At 35.5% G+C, this 19,599-nt stretch overlaps 2 protein-coding genes across 16 annotated transcripts; one reads left to right on the forward strand and one right to left on the reverse strand.

Annotated features, from left to right (window-relative positions):
- Positions 1 to 1,746: 1,746 nt before the first annotated feature.
- Positions 1,747 to 10,975, forward strand: LOC105039683 (putative glucose-6-phosphate 1-epimerase). 9 transcript variants are annotated; one of them, XM_019855548.3, is made up of 10 exons: positions 1,748 to 2,391; positions 2,834 to 2,925; positions 2,990 to 3,410; positions 3,654 to 3,728; positions 5,269 to 5,325; positions 5,411 to 5,574; positions 7,184 to 7,318; positions 8,377 to 8,479; positions 9,308 to 9,407; positions 10,633 to 10,975. In XM_019855548.3, exons 3-10 carry the CDS (start codon positions 3,300 to 3,302, stop codon positions 10,821 to 10,823), a joined length of 936 nt encoding a protein of 311 aa, XP_019711107.1. In that variant the 5' UTR covers positions 1,748 to 2,391; positions 2,834 to 2,925; positions 2,990 to 3,299; the 3' UTR covers positions 10,824 to 10,975. The 9 variants fall into 9 exon arrangements, with proteins under 9 accessions (XP_073109142.1, XP_019711107.1, XP_010914247.1 ...); XM_010915945.4 differs by having other exon boundaries at positions 1,748 to 2,214; positions 2,317 to 2,391; positions 2,834 to 3,410; XM_029263893.2 differs by lacking the exon at positions 2,834 to 2,925 and having other exon boundaries at positions 1,748 to 2,214; positions 2,317 to 2,391.
- LOC105039677 (exosome complex component RRP41 homolog) lies at positions 9,497 to 18,053 on the reverse strand. Of its 7 annotated transcripts, XR_012139249.1 has the most exons (13): positions 17,897 to 18,052; positions 17,766 to 17,812; positions 17,583 to 17,643; positions 17,212 to 17,250; positions 17,047 to 17,114; positions 16,567 to 16,645; positions 16,433 to 16,469; positions 16,127 to 16,243; positions 15,943 to 16,028; positions 14,866 to 14,955; positions 14,572 to 14,633; positions 10,742 to 10,801; positions 9,497 to 9,710 (listed from the first exon to the last, which is right to left on the reverse strand). XR_012139249.1 is itself a non-coding variant. In XM_073253042.1 (12 exons), the coding sequence occupies exons 1-11, from the start codon at positions 17,951 to 17,953 to the stop codon at positions 14,586 to 14,588; spliced, it is 729 nt and encodes a 242-aa protein (XP_073109143.1). In that variant the 5' UTR covers positions 17,954 to 18,052; the 3' UTR covers positions 10,741 to 10,801; positions 14,572 to 14,585. The 7 variants fall into 7 exon arrangements, 5 of the variants coding, with proteins under 5 accessions (XP_073109143.1, XP_029119729.1, XP_073109144.1 ...); XR_012139250.1 differs by lacking the exon at positions 14,866 to 14,955 and having other exon boundaries at positions 17,897 to 18,053; XM_073253042.1 differs by lacking the exon at positions 9,497 to 9,710 and having other exon boundaries at positions 10,741 to 10,801.
- Between the last annotated feature and the right edge of the window lie 1,546 nt (positions 18,054 to 19,599).

Raw genomic sequence — 19,599 nt, forward strand, 5'->3', positions numbered from 1 at the left:
GGGAGGGGAGGCAATAGAGGAAAGAGAGGACGACAGAAAAAAGGTCAGACTCGATCTAGAAAGATTTTTTAGAGGGAAGGTAGCGGAGGAAAGAGAGGGCAGAGGGACAAAGTCATAGAGGACGTTAGATCTTCGAGATACTTTAAGAAAGAAAAACCTCACCTTGTCACCCTCACCCATGTGGTTGCATCAAGACATCCAAATTAGACCCAATCTAATGACTCAATGAAGCAAATTGGTTCAACTGGATCAATTTTAGGCTGACTTTAGGCTCTATTTTTGGGCCCAACCCAGGCTCGAGCTCGACCTAGGCCTAGGCTTGGGTTAGGCTATGCATCTATTTGAACTTGACTTAAAATATCTATTAACCCTATTTTTAAGCCCAAGCCCAACCCTACGTGTCTTAAGCCTAGTTTGTCACTTGATCAGGAGCCAGCTTGGGCCCACTTCCAACTTACAGGAATGGGACGAGATGATAGGTTTATTATATTACAAGTATTAAATTTTAACCTACAAGCTCTTTCTTTTTTGTTTGTTTGGGATCTTGCCGGATGAAATTGGTACATCCTTGGATTTTAAAAGTGGGGGATCTCTTTTCATCTTCCATGAGTCCACTAAACTAACGAAGCATCGTTGGACAAAATAGACATTTATTTGTTTCTCATTGCATCTTAGTTAGATCTTCATTGGTACTTTTATTTTACTATATCTGTTAGATGCCAATATGATAGCAATTATTTTATAAAAAAAATGTGAAATAATTATGGGCAACAATGAACTAATGACTCGTTAACTGTGCATAGGAAATATGCAATTTAAGTGAATTATTGAGTATCATTTGAAGTCTTGTCAGCATGCAAATGCATCAAGAAAATTGTATTTTTGTTTTATTTTTTGAAAATAAAAGAGACATGTAAGCAATGGAGGTTAACTCTCATCCAAATGCAATTAATGCCAAATTTTTTGATAAAAGCATGATTTATATCTAGGTTTAGACATAATCATCAAGAGACCTTATCATTTTGGAAAATTGGCACCATATAAAAAAGTTCTCTCAAGCTAGAGCTTTCTTTGGTGCTATGGATATCAAGTTATAATCATCATTTTTATCATAATACTCAAGGATGATAATGCTAGCTAATGCAATTTGTACAATTATTGGATTATGATACCCAATGATTTTGATTAGAATCCTATATTAACCAGGGCGGCTAGGCGGGCGGTAAAGCCAATAATCCCTCTCATTTCTTTAAAAAGAAACCTCAAAATCGATATTGTTGGTGAGCTGTTACCATGGTGTAATGGCATCATTGGGAAGATCCACTTCCTAAAAATCATCCAAGTCTTGTACAATGCACTTGTTGTATCTATTTGTACGAAGGATGAGCTGTTGCAATGGTGTAATATATACACCATCATTGGGAAGATTTAATTCATAAAAAATCATCCAGGTCTCGTGCGATGCACCTGTTAGTCTTGTCCAATGCATTTGTTATATCTATTTATATATAAGGAGGTAATACATTATAGACCAACTTAAAAAAAAAAAAAGAAGGAAAGATTGGTGCATCGAGAAGGATCATTATTCTACCGTAACATTTAACAGTTATTGTAACAGGATAATGTCGCTATCACGAAAGAGAGCCTTACCTTTTGAAACTTGACCGTTGGTTCTAGAGATTCCCCGTGCCACGTATCTCCCAAAAGAGAGCGGGGAGAACCTTTTTAGAAACAAAGCCCGCTTTCCTTCTTTCCTCCCTCTCCGCCCGAAAGTTTTCCCCCAAGTCGCTGTCTCTGTCTCCAGTCTTCTCTCCGCTTTAACTCCCCTTTCCTCTCTTGGAACTTTGGACAAATCCTTGGATTGAATACATCCTCTTTTTGCTCGTCATGCACATGTCCTCGTTCGCGGATTTCCTTTATACTCTCTGGATTCTGGCCTCGTTCCATGAGAGTGCGCGTGGGCTTGTAGTAGAGTTTGGGAGGCATTAGAGCGGTTGGTTTTCGTTCTAGTCGTGGATCTTTTTGAGGTGGGGTTTAGGGATCTCGGGCGGGGACGGTGGCTGCGATTCCGGGCGCCGGGGTGTCGTATTTTGATGGCAATGCGCGAGAGATGGGGAGAATTTTCGTGGAAGCATGGCCTGCTTCGAGTTTTTAATGCTGTCGAGCGTTGAGGTTGGGTTCCTGGTGAGATTGGGTTGGGCGGCCTAGGGGAAGGTATGGCGTTTTCTGGGGCATGTTATATAGCTCCCGACTTTGGAAAGTTTCAATTTTTAGAATTGCTTCTCAATTATTTCTGACAGACTGTTCTGGTGTTAGATTCATTGTTTTGACAGGAAAAAAAATAATTTTGACAGCCTGAAAGAGATCTTTTCGAGGTTCACCGTCCTTTGTGTAAGCTTGTGATTCCTTTTTGGTTCTTTCTGAAATGTACCAATTCGAGTCTCCTGTTTTAAATCGAAACATTAGGGCTTTGGTGAAAACTGCCGACTTTTGATACGCCACTATTTTCGGATTGCTAGTTTTTTGCTGGAATATTTTTAAAAATTTAAGATACCAGGAATAATTTTCTCTTGTTTCTCACTTGTTTTCGGGGTTATATCCACTTTATGCAAATTTGAGGTGCTCTTGGAAGGAAAAACCGTTCTTTTTCCTCTCCATTTTATGAGGCTTTGAGCATAGAAATTCAATTAGATTTGAATTTCTCTAGTTTGACTACTGATCTATTATAGATTTGGGCTTATCTATTTAAGATTTTGAGCGTATATATTCAGTTAGACTTAGATCTTCTTTGATTTTGAGGAATCATCTACTGATTTGGGCTTATCTATTTTAGTTATATATCAAGGGTGTAGCTAGGGCAGTTGAATCAGGGCGGCTTCTTTTTGGCTGTTGGTCGGTGGTGCTCTTTTAATGCTTGCTTGAAAGGTAGTGCTTTTGGTTCTGCAATGGGATCCAACGCTTCTTTCTAGCTCTCTCTGATTGATGGCAGGTTTTCTTGGACCACTTTTTCATACAAATACTTGACTGAGTGGGTGTTGAGAGGACTTGGTGGAATTTGAAAGGTTGGGAAGTTGGATTGGTAGATGGGTCTCTGGGTCCTTGGTCACGAGATATAGGCTCCTACTCACGGGAGAAGTGTTGGGTACTGTTCACATCCTCAACTGTTTGACAATGACTGTTGTGTGAGCACTAGAGCCTTCTTCTTTTGTGTGTTTCTGGGGAGTAGTTTTGTGAATTTTGGGGATTCTGTTGAAGAGAGGAAGCAGAAGATCAGTGCTACTCCACATTACATTTCCGATATGGGTCATTCAGAAACCGTTTGGGATCAGAGATCAGAGATGGTATTTACAAAGGACTTGAATGGAATCGATCATGTTACACTTAAAGCACCACGAGGAGCTTCAGCTCGAGTGAGACTCTCCCCTTCTAGCTTTTTCTTCTTTTTTTCTTTTCATTTTGTGTCATCCGTGCAATTAAACTGAGATATGTACATAATTCTTTTCTTTATTTGGTTTCTATTCCTATTGGCCGCTTCAGATATTTTAGCTCTGAGCTTTGACTTTTAGACATTTGCATTTTTCTTTAATCTGTTAAAGTTCTTTTCTTGTAAAAATATATTTCTGGTTTAGTCTGATAATTCTTCTGCAATCCAGGTAAGTTTGCATGGGGGGCAGGTTGTTTCATGGAAGAATGAAAGGGGTGAAGAACTTTTGTTCACTAGCAGTAAGGTGTGGTTATGAGAATCTTGCTGGATCTTTTTCTTTCCATCAATATTTGAACGGCTGTGACATGTTAAGTTAGCTTGTATGCTTATTTATTTCTTTATCACACTTCCAATTTTGTGTGTTTCCATTCTGGAATCCAAACGATAGTGGGAAGAATCAATCTAATAATGGATGTGAAGTCAAATAAAACTTCAGGCTTCATAGAGAATCCGACGATATGATTAACTTCAGGCTTCGTAGAGAATCCTACGTTTTGATTTTGCAAAATGCTTTTATAAATAAGTGGTTCTGATTCTAATCAAGGCCGTTAAATATGCCGAAGCAATAATTCTATTTGTTTTATGGTATTATTTGAGGCATAGGATGGATTGACTTGATACTATGTATGCCAGATTATGTAAACCTATAACCAATGTACACGTTAGCTGAGAACAACATGATCTTCATGGCACTGCTGCTGCCACTCTCACTGCCACTACCACCACATCATGCAATTATGCAGATATTTTAGTGTGCGAATTATAGACTATAAATGTTTTATGTGCTCATGCAAGAGAATTTAAACAAGCAAGAGTAGGATCTAGCATGCTAAGTTAATGGAATTGATATGATCTTGGAATTCATCAGTTATTGGACATATTGAGTATGATATCAAGCATCCACACTTTGGTATCGCTGGATATAATGATATGGTCAAGGTTCGCAGACTCGGTATCAGAATCTGTACCGGTTGCTGACCGATACGGTACCATACCGTATCGGATATAAAAAAATCCAAAAAAAAACTCACCCAACAGCACAAAAAAAAAAAAAAAGTACTGAACCAGCCTCGAACCATACCGAACCGCTCGATACCGATACCTTACTGAACCGATCGGTTCGGTTTGGTTCAGATCATTTTTCAAAAATCCGATTTGAACCAGATTGGTTCTCTGCCGGTATGGTATGGTACGGGATGTACTGACCGGTTCGGACCAGTATGGAATATCATAGATATAGTTAATATTTTGTAACTTAGACATCCATCAAGCCAATATATGAGAGGCATTGCTATAGATCTTTTAGAGCTGAACATAATTGATGCACCTATTTAAGAGGATTTTATATAGCCTCTGAGTATGCTTCTTTATGAAATGACGAGAGACAGCATTCTGAATCTAAACATGTGATATTTTCTGCACCTCAAGTACCATGGTAAATTCTTTTTCTGAACGATGGGTGAGCTATACAGATAAGTTATACACTTAGCTGTGCATTATTTTGAAAACTGCTGCGTCTCGTGGCAGTTGCTGTTGGAAATTCAACCCCATTAGGATATGCTTGGTATGTGTTATATCATATATACTCCCAAGTCCCAACCATTCTTTTCTGTCTTTTTACATGAATTTTAAGAACAAAATATGCATCTCTAGAAAACTTTTGTCTAAAATTCTTGTGCTCCCTGGTATCTCCTGTCACGGTCTATATTATAAATTGTACTGGAGACTTCTGCTTGAGATATTGCATAAACACATTCTAACATTCTGCTGATTTCTGAACTCAGGCAATCTTTAAGCCACCAAAAGCAATGCGGGGAGGAATTCCTATATGCTTCCCACAGGTGATCTCCATCATTCTGATGGTTTTCTATGTCAGTGCAGCCAATCATCTCACATTGCTTTTGATATTGGTTTTTTACTTTGTAGTTTGGTAACCGTGGTTCACTAGAACAACATGGATTTGCAAGGAACAAGACATGGAGCATTGATAACGATCCTCCACCTTTGCACCCCAATGTTAGCCAAGGCAAAATTTCTGTTGACCTAGTGCTTAAACCATCAGAAGATGATCTGAAATGCTGGCCACACTGGTATGGGATTTTTACTTGTGGGCAATTTTCATGGTATTTTGTATGGCAAGGACAATGATAGTGATATCTGGAACTTGCAGTGTCAAACAGTTTAAATGAGAAGATAATAGTTGCATGGGAACCCTTCCAAACCTTCTTATCCTATGCACTGTTTCATGTATCTTTTCTCTGTGACTTCTAAAATTGTTTCTATTAAAATTTGCAAAATCCTCTTGTTCTCATTTGAGTTAGTGTTATCACTCTGCAGAAGCCATCTGTCCGTTAAACATCAAAAGTAGTGAACTGTGAAATCTCAAAACCAGCACCAATACTTTTAAATTAATTTTTGGAACTTCTGCATCAATATGGTTTCTGGATATAAGGTTTTCAGATATTTTGTTTACATGAGAACAATTTAAGAGGTGACTCTATCGTATCACCATTTGAGAAAAATTATATATTTGATTTGAATAGGTTGATTTGGCATTTTTCTTGGAAATGATGAGCTAGTCGATATATAACATATAAACACCTAAGAAGTTTGCGATTATTTTAGGTTTGAAGCATATTTATAGGCACTACTTAAACCATTTTGCCTTTTATAGCTTTAGACTCATGAGGGAGAGAATCATTCATTACCTCAGCAGGAGTAGATGGCATCAAGAACAAAATTTTTATTCTCATCTGGCAAAATAAAGTGCATCCTGCCTAATTGTAGTCTTTCATTTTGAAACTTTTTTACAGAACTTGATGCACGTTGGATGTATTCCCTTAAATTCAAGAAAATGTTGATAAATTAATAACCACTTATTTAATAGCTAACGTTCCATTTGGAATTGTCTTGTTATTATTACGGTAATCATGCATGCTTTAAATGGATATGTCCTTTTGCCAGTAGTCATGCTAAGTTGGTATTTCTATGACAAACAATTTACAGCATTACATCAAACAGTTTTATCATTATAATAAATTGTTTTCTCAGATAGATGTTTCTTTGCCAGGGATACATTTATCGATGAGAATTTGAAGTGCAAATAAAATTCCGAACATCAATTTGTAGGATATTAAGGTGAGTCATAGGGGACATGAAGGTGATCAGTCTCTAATGCCTAGGCCACTTGTTGAGCATATATAATTACTGGCAATCTGAATAGCACTTTCCTTGTGTTATTGGTTCACAAACATAAAAACTCAGCTTACTGATTACTGCCATTTTGCTGGAAGCCACTGGCAAGATGCAGTTTAATCATATGAGAAATGTGAAACATACCAGTTATGTAGTTCTGTTGGGAGAAACTCTCCACAAAGTTGTCTAAGGCCTATGATTATAGAGGCTGTGAAACCAAAGATAGCCATGACTGCAAATAGATCATAAATTGCATGGTCATGTTGAAAGCCAGGGCAAATGCATGCTTTATGTGCAACTAGCCAATCACTCTCTTACATATATATGGATGACATAAATATTGGACTACAATAATGACCATTTATACTGCAATTTTCTGTGCATTGATTTTAGTTTTTTTTTTCCATTTCTTTATTAATTTTATCTTACATTCTTTAATGTTTCTTTATTTTATTCCATCATTTTGCATATCTATGAATAATATCAACATTATTGGGTCTTCAGTTTTGAGCTTCGCCTTAGAGTATCTCTTGCAATGGATGGAGACCTCACAATAATATCACGTATCAGAAATGTTGATGCGAAGCCATTTAGCTTCTCATTTGCTTATCATACATATTTCTCTGTTTCTGACATCAGGTATATTTTCTCATCATTATAGCATAGTTAATTTGTTTAATTATATAGGGATTACATGATCTTATTGAAAATTGATGATGATCATACTTTCCATTTACTGCACAATTGTACTCTTCTTTTATATAAAAATGGCATCATATGTTCTTTTGCTATAAACTCTAGTGCATTTTAAGTATTGCATAGGACTTGGCAGAATGGGGCGCATAGTACCTATTTGGTAGGGTACAGGGGCTCTGTATATATGCCCCCTTGACCAACACCCATTACCAATTGCTATGTCACTCCAGCAATGTACCATGAGTTGGCATGGGAACATACTGTAGCATATATGTAAGGTATCTTTGCTGGGCCAAGTACAGAAACTTAAAATATTGCTCTAGTTTTTTTTTTTTTTTTTTTTGAGTTTGTGATCCTAATTATTTCCGTTCCTCAAGGATGTGATTGTTCAGGATGAACGTTCAGTTGGCTATATATACAACTGGAACAAGCCCGCTTAAAAGAAATCTGATATATGGTGTCATAGAAAAAGTGCAAAAATTCATAGCTTTTGAGTTCTGTTTTGTTGGTCCTTTCATCTGTTTGTTAGCACAAAACTTTCCTGGAGGTCCATGACATGGGCCTGTTGGATCCTTTTTTCTTTCTTTTGTGATTTTAGTCCAGTTATATCAAATCTTGAACTTCAGAAAACCGGTTCCTTTTTTTTTTGGAAATTAGCGCAAGATGTTGTAATATAGATTTGAAATTTGGAGACCAGGAAGAACTAGGCATTAGGTACTCAAATTGTTCATGCTTTTTTAGATGACTGGAAATTTTGATTATATATAAAGTATGAATTCAAGTATGTACTGTCAATTCCCTGAACTATGTAATAATAGTCATGGTTTATTTAGTCTTATCAAATACTGTCAAAAATATTTGTTTTTCAGAGTTGAAAAACATTATTCAACTTGAGTGATCATTCAATTTTTTTTCCCAAATTGCTCCAAGTGCTGTATTTTATAGACTTGCGAGGCGAAGATATTCTCACTTTGTTGTGTACATGAACCTTGTATCTACAGTGAGGTGAGGATAGAAGGTTTGGAGACACTTGATTATCTGGACAATCTTTGCCAACGAGAACGCTTTACAGAACAAGGAGATGCCATAACATTTGAGTCTGAGGTAAACACTTTTTGGTTATTGGTGTTGCTGAGAATATTTTTTTCCAAAAACAAAACTTATATCAAGTGTTCTGGAAGTTAGAAAACATGATGCATGTGCATCTACTTGCTGTAAAATAATGTGAACAGAAAATTTAAATGTAGTAAAGTTATATGTAAAGCATCTAGTTTGTGTTTGTTATTGCATTTTTTTCTGCTGATAATTTATCCTTCTCCCACCTATTCCTTGCATTATGGTTTTTGACTGAATGGTTGTTGCTGCATAATGTTTCATCTTCATTCTGATAATTATCAGGACATGATTTTATCAAATTGTACTTCCCTAAGGATAATGAGAACATTCCCAATCTGTCAGTAAAATGTAACATCTTGAAGTTATATGGAGCGACAAATGTGAGATGAGAATTTTGGTGCTAATTGTTTGAAATAACTAGGATCTTCCAGATTGTGATTAATGCAAGAAAGTAGTATACTAAAGTAGGATTAAGTTAGAAAGAATATATCATATAATTTTTAGGAACATAACCAATCAAGAATGCAACAGATAATGTACTTATATCTTGTCTTTATTTAAATCTTAGTGGTCTTCTGAATTTTCATCTATAAATCTTTGAATAATAAGGACGCTGGCTGTCTCAGACTAGTTTTCCATCTTTGGATTATCATGGTTTGTATGAGATTTCTAAATTATTCACAAACAACAAGGATGTTGAAGCATCACATGGTGGCTATGTTCCATATATCAGCATGTTTATAATGCTAAAATACACTTTAATATAACATTTCTAGTATTGGGCATGAAAGATTACAAATTATTGTTAATTTGCAGGTTGATCGAGTTTATCTTGGCTCTCCAAATGTAATTGCGATACTTGATCATGAAAAGAAACAGACTTTTGTTATAAGAAAGGAAGGGTTGCCTGATGTTGGTAAGATACACTTTCTTGGTAAATTGTCCAGATCTGCACATTCGTCTCTGTTGTTGATTTCAATGTGGTTGCTATTTGTATAGTACGTCTTTTAAAATCTTTTCTGTTTAAAACTATGAACATTGACTCTATTACTTTGGGCGAGGGAATTTCTTACAGAACAATATACTAAGGTGACAACTAAGAAATGCAAGATATATGGTACCAGCATGAGAAATCAATTCAGATTATGCATCTGATTTTCTTTATGCCTTATATCCAATTAGCTTGCCTGATATTAGGATTGCCAGTAATGCTTTTCTCCTGCACATATAAAAAAAATGTCAGATTAATAGATGAACAATAAGACAAGAACTTAATATTGCATAACATTTTCGGAGTATCAGTTTCCGCAAATGTAAATTCATGAGAGAGGCACCCCAGAAAACATGCCCATGCTCTTGCAATCCCTGTATACTAAGAGCTCTTGGAAATGTAGAACTTGTACTTATATTACAGTTTCTATATTGCTTTCATTCTTGCACGGTTAAATACATAAAATGCATTCTTTAGAAGTATTAGTCAGTCTACAAAATGTAACAAATACAAAGAAGAATCCAAGATTCCTTCCTGTTGTAACTTTCTCATAATCCAATCCAGGAATTCTCTTGTATTACAGAGAATGTCATAGGTTTTTTCTGTGAGGAGAATTTATAGCTTTTACTTGAAGTACTTCCCTGCTAACCCATTTCGTAATGCCATTTATCATGGTTGAGATTAAATTTTGTCACCCAACATCTAGAGTCTAAGGTTCTGATTCCATAACTTTCGTGAAGGTTCATTTAAAATATTTTCCCAATGTTAAACCAGTACCCCTTATGGTGAAGATGCCAGCAAGTTCCAAAATGCAAGCAAGCATGGGATCTTTCTCCATGTGATCTTTTCTCAGTGATCCATCCATCTTTATTTCGGTAAAGAAATGATGTACAACTGATGAAGGAACTAAATACATGGTACTCCATTCCTAGCTGTCTGTGTCCATGCAACTTTATACTTTGGGGGGCTAGACATCCGTACACCTCGATGATCTTTAAATGAAAAATAAATTAAGAGGGCATGGCACATTATTTAGCTTCATCTACATATGTGAAAAATATGTAAGAAAAGCATCTTACAGCAGTTTTGGTTTATAAATATTTTCAGTTCATGGGCTAATTAAATATCTTTACCCCCTTTTCTTTTATAGTTGTCTGGAATCCATGGGAGAAGAAATCCAAAACCATGGTTGATTTTGGAGATGAGGAGTACAAACAAATGCTGTGTGTAGATGGTGCTGCAGTCGAAAAACCAATTACCTTGAAACCAGGTGAGGAATGGACTGGGCGGCTGGAGCTCTCCGCTGTTCCTTCCACCTACTGCAGTGAAGACACAGACTAGCATTAGAAGCATGTGAAGACAGAGACTAGCACCAATTAGCACGTTACTTTTTACCATGTTCAGCATGTCTCTGTGATACATCAAGATATTTAACATGCAGGAAATTTCATGACATGGCAATAAATGGAAACTAATATCTCATGTTGGAATGATGTCATCAATTGTTTGTTTATGATCGATATAATTGCTTGAACCTTATTACAGGGTTCTAAGTTATCGCTGAGGACAGCTAAATTGTGTGGTGGAAATTTTGACAGCCCGGTGCATATATTGCTGTTGAACTTGATTACATGTTGCTCGTTCTGAACCCGGGATTCTACCCCTGGAGACTGATAATTTCGATGTGCTACCTCTCGGTCAACTGTCACGGCCATAGTTTAAAAGAAGTTATCATTATGACAAACCTGGTTCTGAATAAATGTATCTATCATCAGATTTTCACCAGCTTGACGGCGGGCTCTTTCAGCATATCTTTCTGACTTTATTTCTTATGATGCCTCAGTGGATGAAAAAAGCATGGAAAAAAGGATGAAAAATTCATTGGAATTCCTGATCCAATAAAGAATCCCATTTTGGATTTAATATGGATAAAATAAAAGATTTCTTTATGTTATCACAAATCTGGTTCTGAATAAATGTCTATCATATATCATCAAAATGCTATTATTATGGTTTTGATTGCTCTGCTTTGTTATGAATGCAAGCGGTATTGTATAAATTTACTGCAGGGGTTGCTTTGTGGCAACATCATTTGTGATGGTTGCTGGCTGTGGACATTAATTTGGCATGATGAAGCAATATAATCAGATTATGGATATCAAAATCCTACAGCTATGGTGCGTAAAGTATATAAATTGAACTCTTCCTTATCCTCTGGAAAGAAAATCCACACAACTCCAAATGAACATGTTCTTCGGCCTTGTACTTCTAAAATCCAGACCGGTGGCTAATCAGGGCCGGGTCATTGGGTTATTGGTCCAACTTCCTGGTCAATCAGTCAGACCAAGTTATAATTAAAAATATTGAAAAAAGTAAATGTATAAAAATATGTATAACTATCCCTACTTTTTTATTAATTGATGAAAATGATTTATTATTTTTTATTAGATACTAATTTTTAAAATACATCTATTTACATTCTACACTATTTAATAGTACTATGAATAGAAAACTATGATTCATTTAATTATAAAAATGTATTTACATTGTATATAATATAGAAAATATATATAATTAGTTGACATTTTTATTTTTTTGCAAATAGTAAAATTTTTATAGTATCCAAATGCGGCAAATGAAACATATATTTTTTTTCTTTAATTTTTTTCATCAAAGAATTGTTCACTTTTTATGGGAAGGAATTGATTATTAAAATAATAAGTAAATGACATCTTTTGAATAAATAGATATAATTACATTGCTGGACAAGTTATCTAGGAGTAATTGTTGGACTGGTGGTTAGGGGTTTCTAGATGAACACGTGGTGACGGGCTTGTGTCTAATTCACGTGTTTCTTCTTCTTGGTTCAGCGGTTTTCATGCGATTCAGCAGCATTTCTACTTCTGTTAGAAAACCACCTTTGTTTACCGGTTTTCCGGTCAGACCAGTTGTCCCAGTGGACTGACTTAAGGTTAAATAATAGATATTACTTTCTGAAAAATAAAATAAGTATATATGGCAATAGAAAGCTAGCATCAGCAATAACACTAAATATTAGTTTCCAAGTGTTGGTATCATTGGAGGCAACTTGCCAGTTGGAACAGTATCATCCATTGGATGGCATAAAGAATGCAGGCACAACCTAACATTAATAAGAAATCAAGTTTAGACCATTTGCAATCTCTTGGATACTTTTGAGGAGCTTAAGATTTCATAACTATTGTCCAAGGTAACCGTTCTCAGAAAACAATTGTTAGCTTACCAAAAGAAGGTCCTGTTCTTCGAGTTGGATGTCAATTGGATGATCCGGCTGAAAATTTTCCTACATGTTTAGGGAGAAATACTAGTCTCAATGGTAAAGCAATCAAATTGTTCTTAGATCTCTTAAGTGGAACTTCTTCCGTTCTGCAGATACAGCACTACTGAATCTTTAAAATAAGCACAGAAGAGAGAGCGTATCCAATCATACTCATGAATGTTTTTTTTTTTTTTCGGTACCAATCATACACATGAATGTTGCGAAAACCAATTATATATAGTTTGCCACCCATCAAATGCACCAGCATAACGGGTGGAAAAAAAAAAAGATCAAATATGCAGATAAGCTTGAACTGAACGAATTCCGGATCAGGCTGTGATCAATCGAAACTAGACCACATTACTTCTTAGGTTTGGAAAAATGACCAGCCTGACCTATGGCTCATTCTCCATGAGTCACCCAAGACAATGGATTTACCAGGTCTATCTCCATAACTCAATGATGTAGGAATCCCTGGATACCAGGCATCCACCACTCCATGACTGCATCTACTTCGATATGTAGTGCAGCCCAGCCATCCCTGGAGCACTTGGTAAATCACCTACAACTCTATTTGTCTTCCAAGCATGAAGAAAAGCAGGAATTTCAGGTGATCCAAACATCAGTATTGCCCTTGCCTATCGCAAAATTTTGAACCAGTGAATGACTGCAAAACCATGTATGGCAGACTTAGCAGTGTCTTTCATTAGCAGACTTATCATAACGCTTAGCAAGAAAACTTAAGGAAACGATAACTTGGAGAACTTTAAATATTGCATTTTCCTTCGAGCATTTGTTGACAGTAAGTGTAACCAGAATTACTTAATAAAGTGCTAATCAACCAAAATGTTATTAGTCCATGTTTTTCAGCCTTGAAAACATGGAATCCAACCAACTAAAATTCCAGGTGGAAGAAACAAAGGGCCTATAGTCTGACTACATGGCGAATGAATAATATCACATGAAAACCCATTCTTGCACCAGTGGAAAGAACGTGATGCAAGCATTTGACTGCCACAATCTGCGAAACATCATCTTCCCTGAGAGTGCAATTCAATTTTTGCTTCAGTGGAGCACTCAGCAGCACATAAAGCCCATTAGGCTCAAGATGATATGCTTGACATACTACTGCTCATCCCAAAGCCAGTTCAACTGTAACAGCAGCAAGATGGTAATCACACAACCCATAACCAAAACAAGTTTACTTCACATATTTGGATCTAACTTAAAAAAAGAATCCACAAAATGGAGTATTTTAAGGGTTTGCAGAACAACAGAAAAATGAAGTTTAATCAAGTGCAACTAAATTGCTTGATTTAGAAAATTACTTAAATAAACACATACTCCCAAATCCCCAATGACAGGGAATCCTGTACTGGTTACATAAAACCATGCAATCTTCAAATGATAAATAGAAGGTAGAAAATGAAAGAATTATTTTTGTTACCTATATAGACTATGGATAAGCAATTCAGTTATTGTATGGGATAAATGTTGATGACATAAAGAAAGGGAAGATGGGAATCAGGATTTGTTTGGTCGGGTCTTGTTGTTTCTGATTATTCAATATTGAGTTTGATCCAGGTCTATAACTTTCCATCTGACAACAGAACCAAAAATTTCCAAATAGGTATAATATCTGGGCCCACTCCCAACCTCAAGTCTCAGTTTCAACAGTGAATTTCACAACTGAAATGATGAGAGGAAGCTGCAAGACTAAAAGCTAAAAAAAAGGGACCAGAAAAAGCACCAGTAAGTCCAGGCTTTAGCCCTAGAAAATAGAGGGAGTACCTTAACCTGATCTGCTATGCACCACGATGACACTCCAGCTGCTTTGTGTGCTCCAGTAGAACCTGTATCAGATCAGCCATCAGGAAACATACACAAATTAGTTGCGGCCAGGTATGGGGACATCTATCCTTTAGCTTGCGCATTCATGGTATCTAATTTAATCTTTTTAGAAGTATGCAGAGCATGGCACAAGAATAAACAAGATAAGAATAAAGTAAAAACCACTGGATAAACTAAAAGCAAAACAAATTTTGAGAATGTGAAAAAATGTAAGTGAAATACAACATCTCTTACTTCTCGTATGTAATGAGCGACTGCTTTGCATCCTTCTATTGCAAGTTGCATTACATTTTCAAAAATATCCATTGGTAGTTTTGCATCCATCTGATATTTAAGTAACAAAATGATCAAATGACATAAAAATGAACTGAAGAGAAACCGTGCATGAGCCAGGAAAACGGTAAAGCCGCACATGAAAGTCAAACATATTTATGCTCCTATATAAATTCTAGATTCAAATCCCAAAGAAAGAATTTGCACTCATCACAATAACTTGAGAATCAAAACACATTAACAGATATGTAAGAATCAAAAGAACTGAACAAGCAAATTCTCAGTATTACTGGTTACTTTGCAGTTAGATTATGTTATGAATTAAATGAAAAAGATAGAAATTGTTTTGCAGTTTTTCTTTGAAAACTGTCCCCCCTTTCCAAAGCCTAGATAGTTCAGATATCTAATAGACATGATAATACTAAGACCTATATTTTATTGATTCGATGAAACCAACATTTTAAATCAAATAAGAACCAATTTTACAGAAACAATGAATTTCGACCAACTCAAGATTAGCCAGAACAAAGATATGTTTGATCAAATGACCAAATTTATTTGGGCACCTTGTAAAATACAGCTTAGAATTGTTGCTTTACTAGGGAAAATCGGATCCATTCCAATAACAGCATTATAGCTGCATCTCTTATTCATTTTTCACTGTTATTTCCGCAAAGAGAACATATAAACCTTAATAATGCCTACATAGAATAGAACATTTTTTTCAGAACATCTTTTAATTACAGATACATATGTTAAACTAAAAGTAAAGAATTAACTACAAAGCCATAAACATATATATTAACTCAGATTATCAAATTGTTACTAATAGTCTAAACTAAACAAATAAATAAAATAAAACTACTGCCATACTACCTGCTACATATTGATACACTGCAAATAAAAATTATTTATGATTGCTTGAGCAAAGATGAGGCCATAGTAATAGATAAGCAGCAATTCAGGAATAGAAACATGCTAGCTGGAATTTGTACCAACAATGAAATTGGAAGATCAATCTAGAATTTAGTTATAAACCTGAAGAAGAGTGACTTTATCCATCTTTGCAAGTATGCCCACTGTGACATCTGGACCCCCAGCACTATCCTCTACATAGTTTAGATCTGTCCATAAGACAATCAATAAATTAATTTCCTATCGATGCTGCTAAGATTCTGATATGAATAATTATGAAAATACACAAAAAAGCGAGCAGTCACACCAAGCAAAGGAGTGGAGCAAAGATATCCAGCACTACAGGAGGTAACTATATCACGCATTGGAATCCCAGCATCTGCAAGAGCTAATGTTGCAGCATTGATGCATGCTGATCTTGTTCCTATAGCAAAGAAGATTGTATTCAGATAACTGGAACATAGAGATGGCAGTAATCTTTCAGTTCATTGCACTAGAATGAGGTGTATGATGATTGGGGGGGGGGTCAGGGGAGTGGAGATAGCGTCAAGACCACAATGGTTGCTACAGTTCATGAAAAAGTAACTTGATGAGCCCCAGAGACGACACATACCACCATCAGCTTGAAGAACTTGGACAAATATATCAATCTAGAAAACATATGAAGAAAGAACCATTAGAAAAGAAACAAAAGAGAAACTGAATATTAAGTTCTAACAAAAAATGCCAAAGGACAAGAAGACCAACCTGGGAATGTGGCATTAAATGTGTCAAGATACATGCCTCCATGGTTTGGCGAATTACTAAAGATATTTCAGTAGACCGTCTGCCATAAGGACAGGATCAAATATGTTTACCCATAAATCAGTGTATTTACCCATAAATCAATGTAATAACACGTGTAGCATATAATCATATTCATATAAATTCACATGTACCAACAAATTATATCTTGTTAACTTTTCCATCTAGCATAACAAAAGACAGGACAGAATCATCATTAAGTAACTCCTGTTTAACCCCGTCTGGTAAGTTCCAGCAGACTATATTCATACGCATATTATGCCAGCATCAAATATTCTGAAAATTCTTATCTGTAGCTCTAGATAAAATAACTACAGTTCTATAATGCCAAGACAGCATCAAAACCCTTCATGAACAGCAACATAAACCACTATCCACAAATTGGCAAACAAAGAACTTTCCAATGTTTTGAAGGGGATTCACCTGTCACCCTTCGGTTTTCTTCTCCTATCTCCGGTGCTAAAATTAGCCATACCATACTCACAGCGTACCTGGAGTTGCAATTACAATATACAAGGAGATGTACATGCATCTCAAAAAGAAACTTTTGGTGCTCAAGGATGGAGGTTGCAGAGGGGCAAGAGTTACCAGTGCTTGATTGTTAATCTGTTGGCCCTTATTCCGCACCTGAAATGTTCAAAAATAAAAGCTAACTTGATCAGAAATTCAACACCATGAAACACAAATTTTAGGGCAAAATTCAAATTTCCGGTTGTTAATCATCTCTTCTAATAATTCTTTTCTATTTTACGACTCTTTCATATAATTCCGTTCTCTTTTAAGCCTCTGTCATTTCATCGAATAGATTTGATGCCATTAGAGTGGACAAGTAAACAAATCAAGAAGAGCAAATAAACAAGAACAAGCGGGTACAAGCATGACTGGAATAAACATTTAGGTCCATGAGACAAACAACAAAGGGTTTTAGAAAAGAAAGGTTAGGATTTGGGAGTTCAAACCTCTCTGGGTCCATACACAGCAGCGATAACCTTGGTGTTTCCCATCTCGAACAGGGCAGAGCTGCATCCAACCAAACCCAAACAGAAACCAAAACTCACTCCTTTTCGCTCCTTGCCTCCTTATACAGTTTCTTGACGGGTAAAAGGGAAAAGAAACCAAAAAAGAGGGCAAGAAAACCATACCCATCGGCCTTGGCAACAACGCCGATCTCTCCACGAATCTGCCTCATCTGCAATCGAACGAAAGAGAGGTGGTCAACGAAATGAAATCAAATAAAAGCACGAGAGAGAGAGAGAGAGAGAGAGAGTGGTACTTCGTTGGGACGGCGACCATCTAACCGAAAGCCAGTGAGGGGATTCACGTACTCCATGGCCGGAATCGCTGGGAGCAGCCAGGTGACACGAAGAGGGTTTTAGACGGGACGGAAACCAACCATAGGGTGCTAATTATAAGCCGAAACAGTATAATACGATTTAATGATTTAAATTAAGTTTTAATAATTACATTGGATAAAATTTGAATTCTATGTATGGTTCTCCATTTCTTATCTACTTATACTCGGATTTAGCCATATTCGACTTTGGGAACCCAGTTATCCGAGTACTAAGGAAAATTATATAAATAAATAAATAATATATATATATATAAGAATATAACAAAAATAGGTACATGATTTTTTTGTTAATTTTTTATATATTTATATTCGTATTTTTTGTTTTTTTTCCATGGATGCGCTCTTTGCTTCCTGTCCATCACTATTTTAGTCTCAAAATCCCAAATGATATTTAGATTTTGATTATATTTTAATCAAGTTAAATATAAATAGAAAACTTAAAATCTTTGTGTCACAAGATTGGATTTTTTTTTTAAACCAATCATTACCATGCTTGTTTTATATTATAATATGCCAAAATCAATTCTGCAAAAAGTTCTTTTAGTTTTGAACATTGCCGACACTTGGCTGATAGGTCTATGCTAAAAAAAGCTTTCTAGATTTGGCTTCCGACAAGAAAGATTAAGGACCATGCGGATTTTTTGTCACATCCTACGATGAAAAATTTTCTTCACATATTTGACTGTGAAGTTTCAAAAAAATTAAAATAGAAATAGGATTTATGTCAAAGATCGAATTTCTTTCTTAGTTCAAATAAAATTAAAAATTTAAAATAAATATATTAAATAAAAATAATTATAAAAAAGTTAAAATTTATAGAAATAGATCTTGATTTTTATTTTAATTTTTTCTATCATCTCATCTAATTCTTCACAAATTTAAAAATATAGTTAATTATTTTTTAAAAAAAAATAATTTGAATATTTTGTTTCAAAATTCAAATAATGAAATTTTGATCCATTTTAACATAGTTTGTTGTAAATTGTCGATGTCAAAGAATTACTTGATTTCTAAAATTATGATCTTTAAAACTTCAGCTCATGACGGGACTTCCTCAAATAGTGAATTTTGCTGCTGGATCATGTTGAATTTTACTATAATAACTAAAATAGTTCATGTCAAATTATATCCACATTGGTCAAAATGATTCATATCAAATTTTGTAATCTTCTTGAATCATGCTATCAAAGATTTTAAAAAATGAACTAAACCTTGATACCCTCGCAATGTTTGATGAGTTTTATACTGGAATTTTAAACTTTCATTGTATTAGCTATCTCTTTATTTCTAATAAGGAAGATATACTCAGGCAAAACACGTATTCAATCACTCATCCCGGCCTCTAGCTTTCTTCCTTGCATAGGCTACTCCACGAGCATCAGCGTCAAGCGAAGTGGGAGTGAGGCAGTTGATATGAATTGAAAGCTGCTCCGGCCTCCGGATCGCACAAACAGCTAACCAATTAGCCGGCTGGTTGCCGTCTCATGGAACATGGTATGTAACTTGTACGAGATATGCCCAGCCATGCGGCTATAAGTTTGGCACGTACAACAAAGACCAAAAGCAGTCTTTTTTTTTTTTTTTTTTTTTTTTAATAATAATAATAAATATTTTTTTTATTA

The sequence above is a fragment of the Elaeis guineensis genome, chromosome 2 (genome assembly GCF_000442705.2).
Source record: "Elaeis guineensis isolate ETL-2024a chromosome 2, EG11, whole genome shotgun sequence".
Lineage (NCBI taxonomy): Eukaryota > Viridiplantae > Streptophyta > Magnoliopsida > Arecales > Arecaceae > Elaeis > Elaeis guineensis.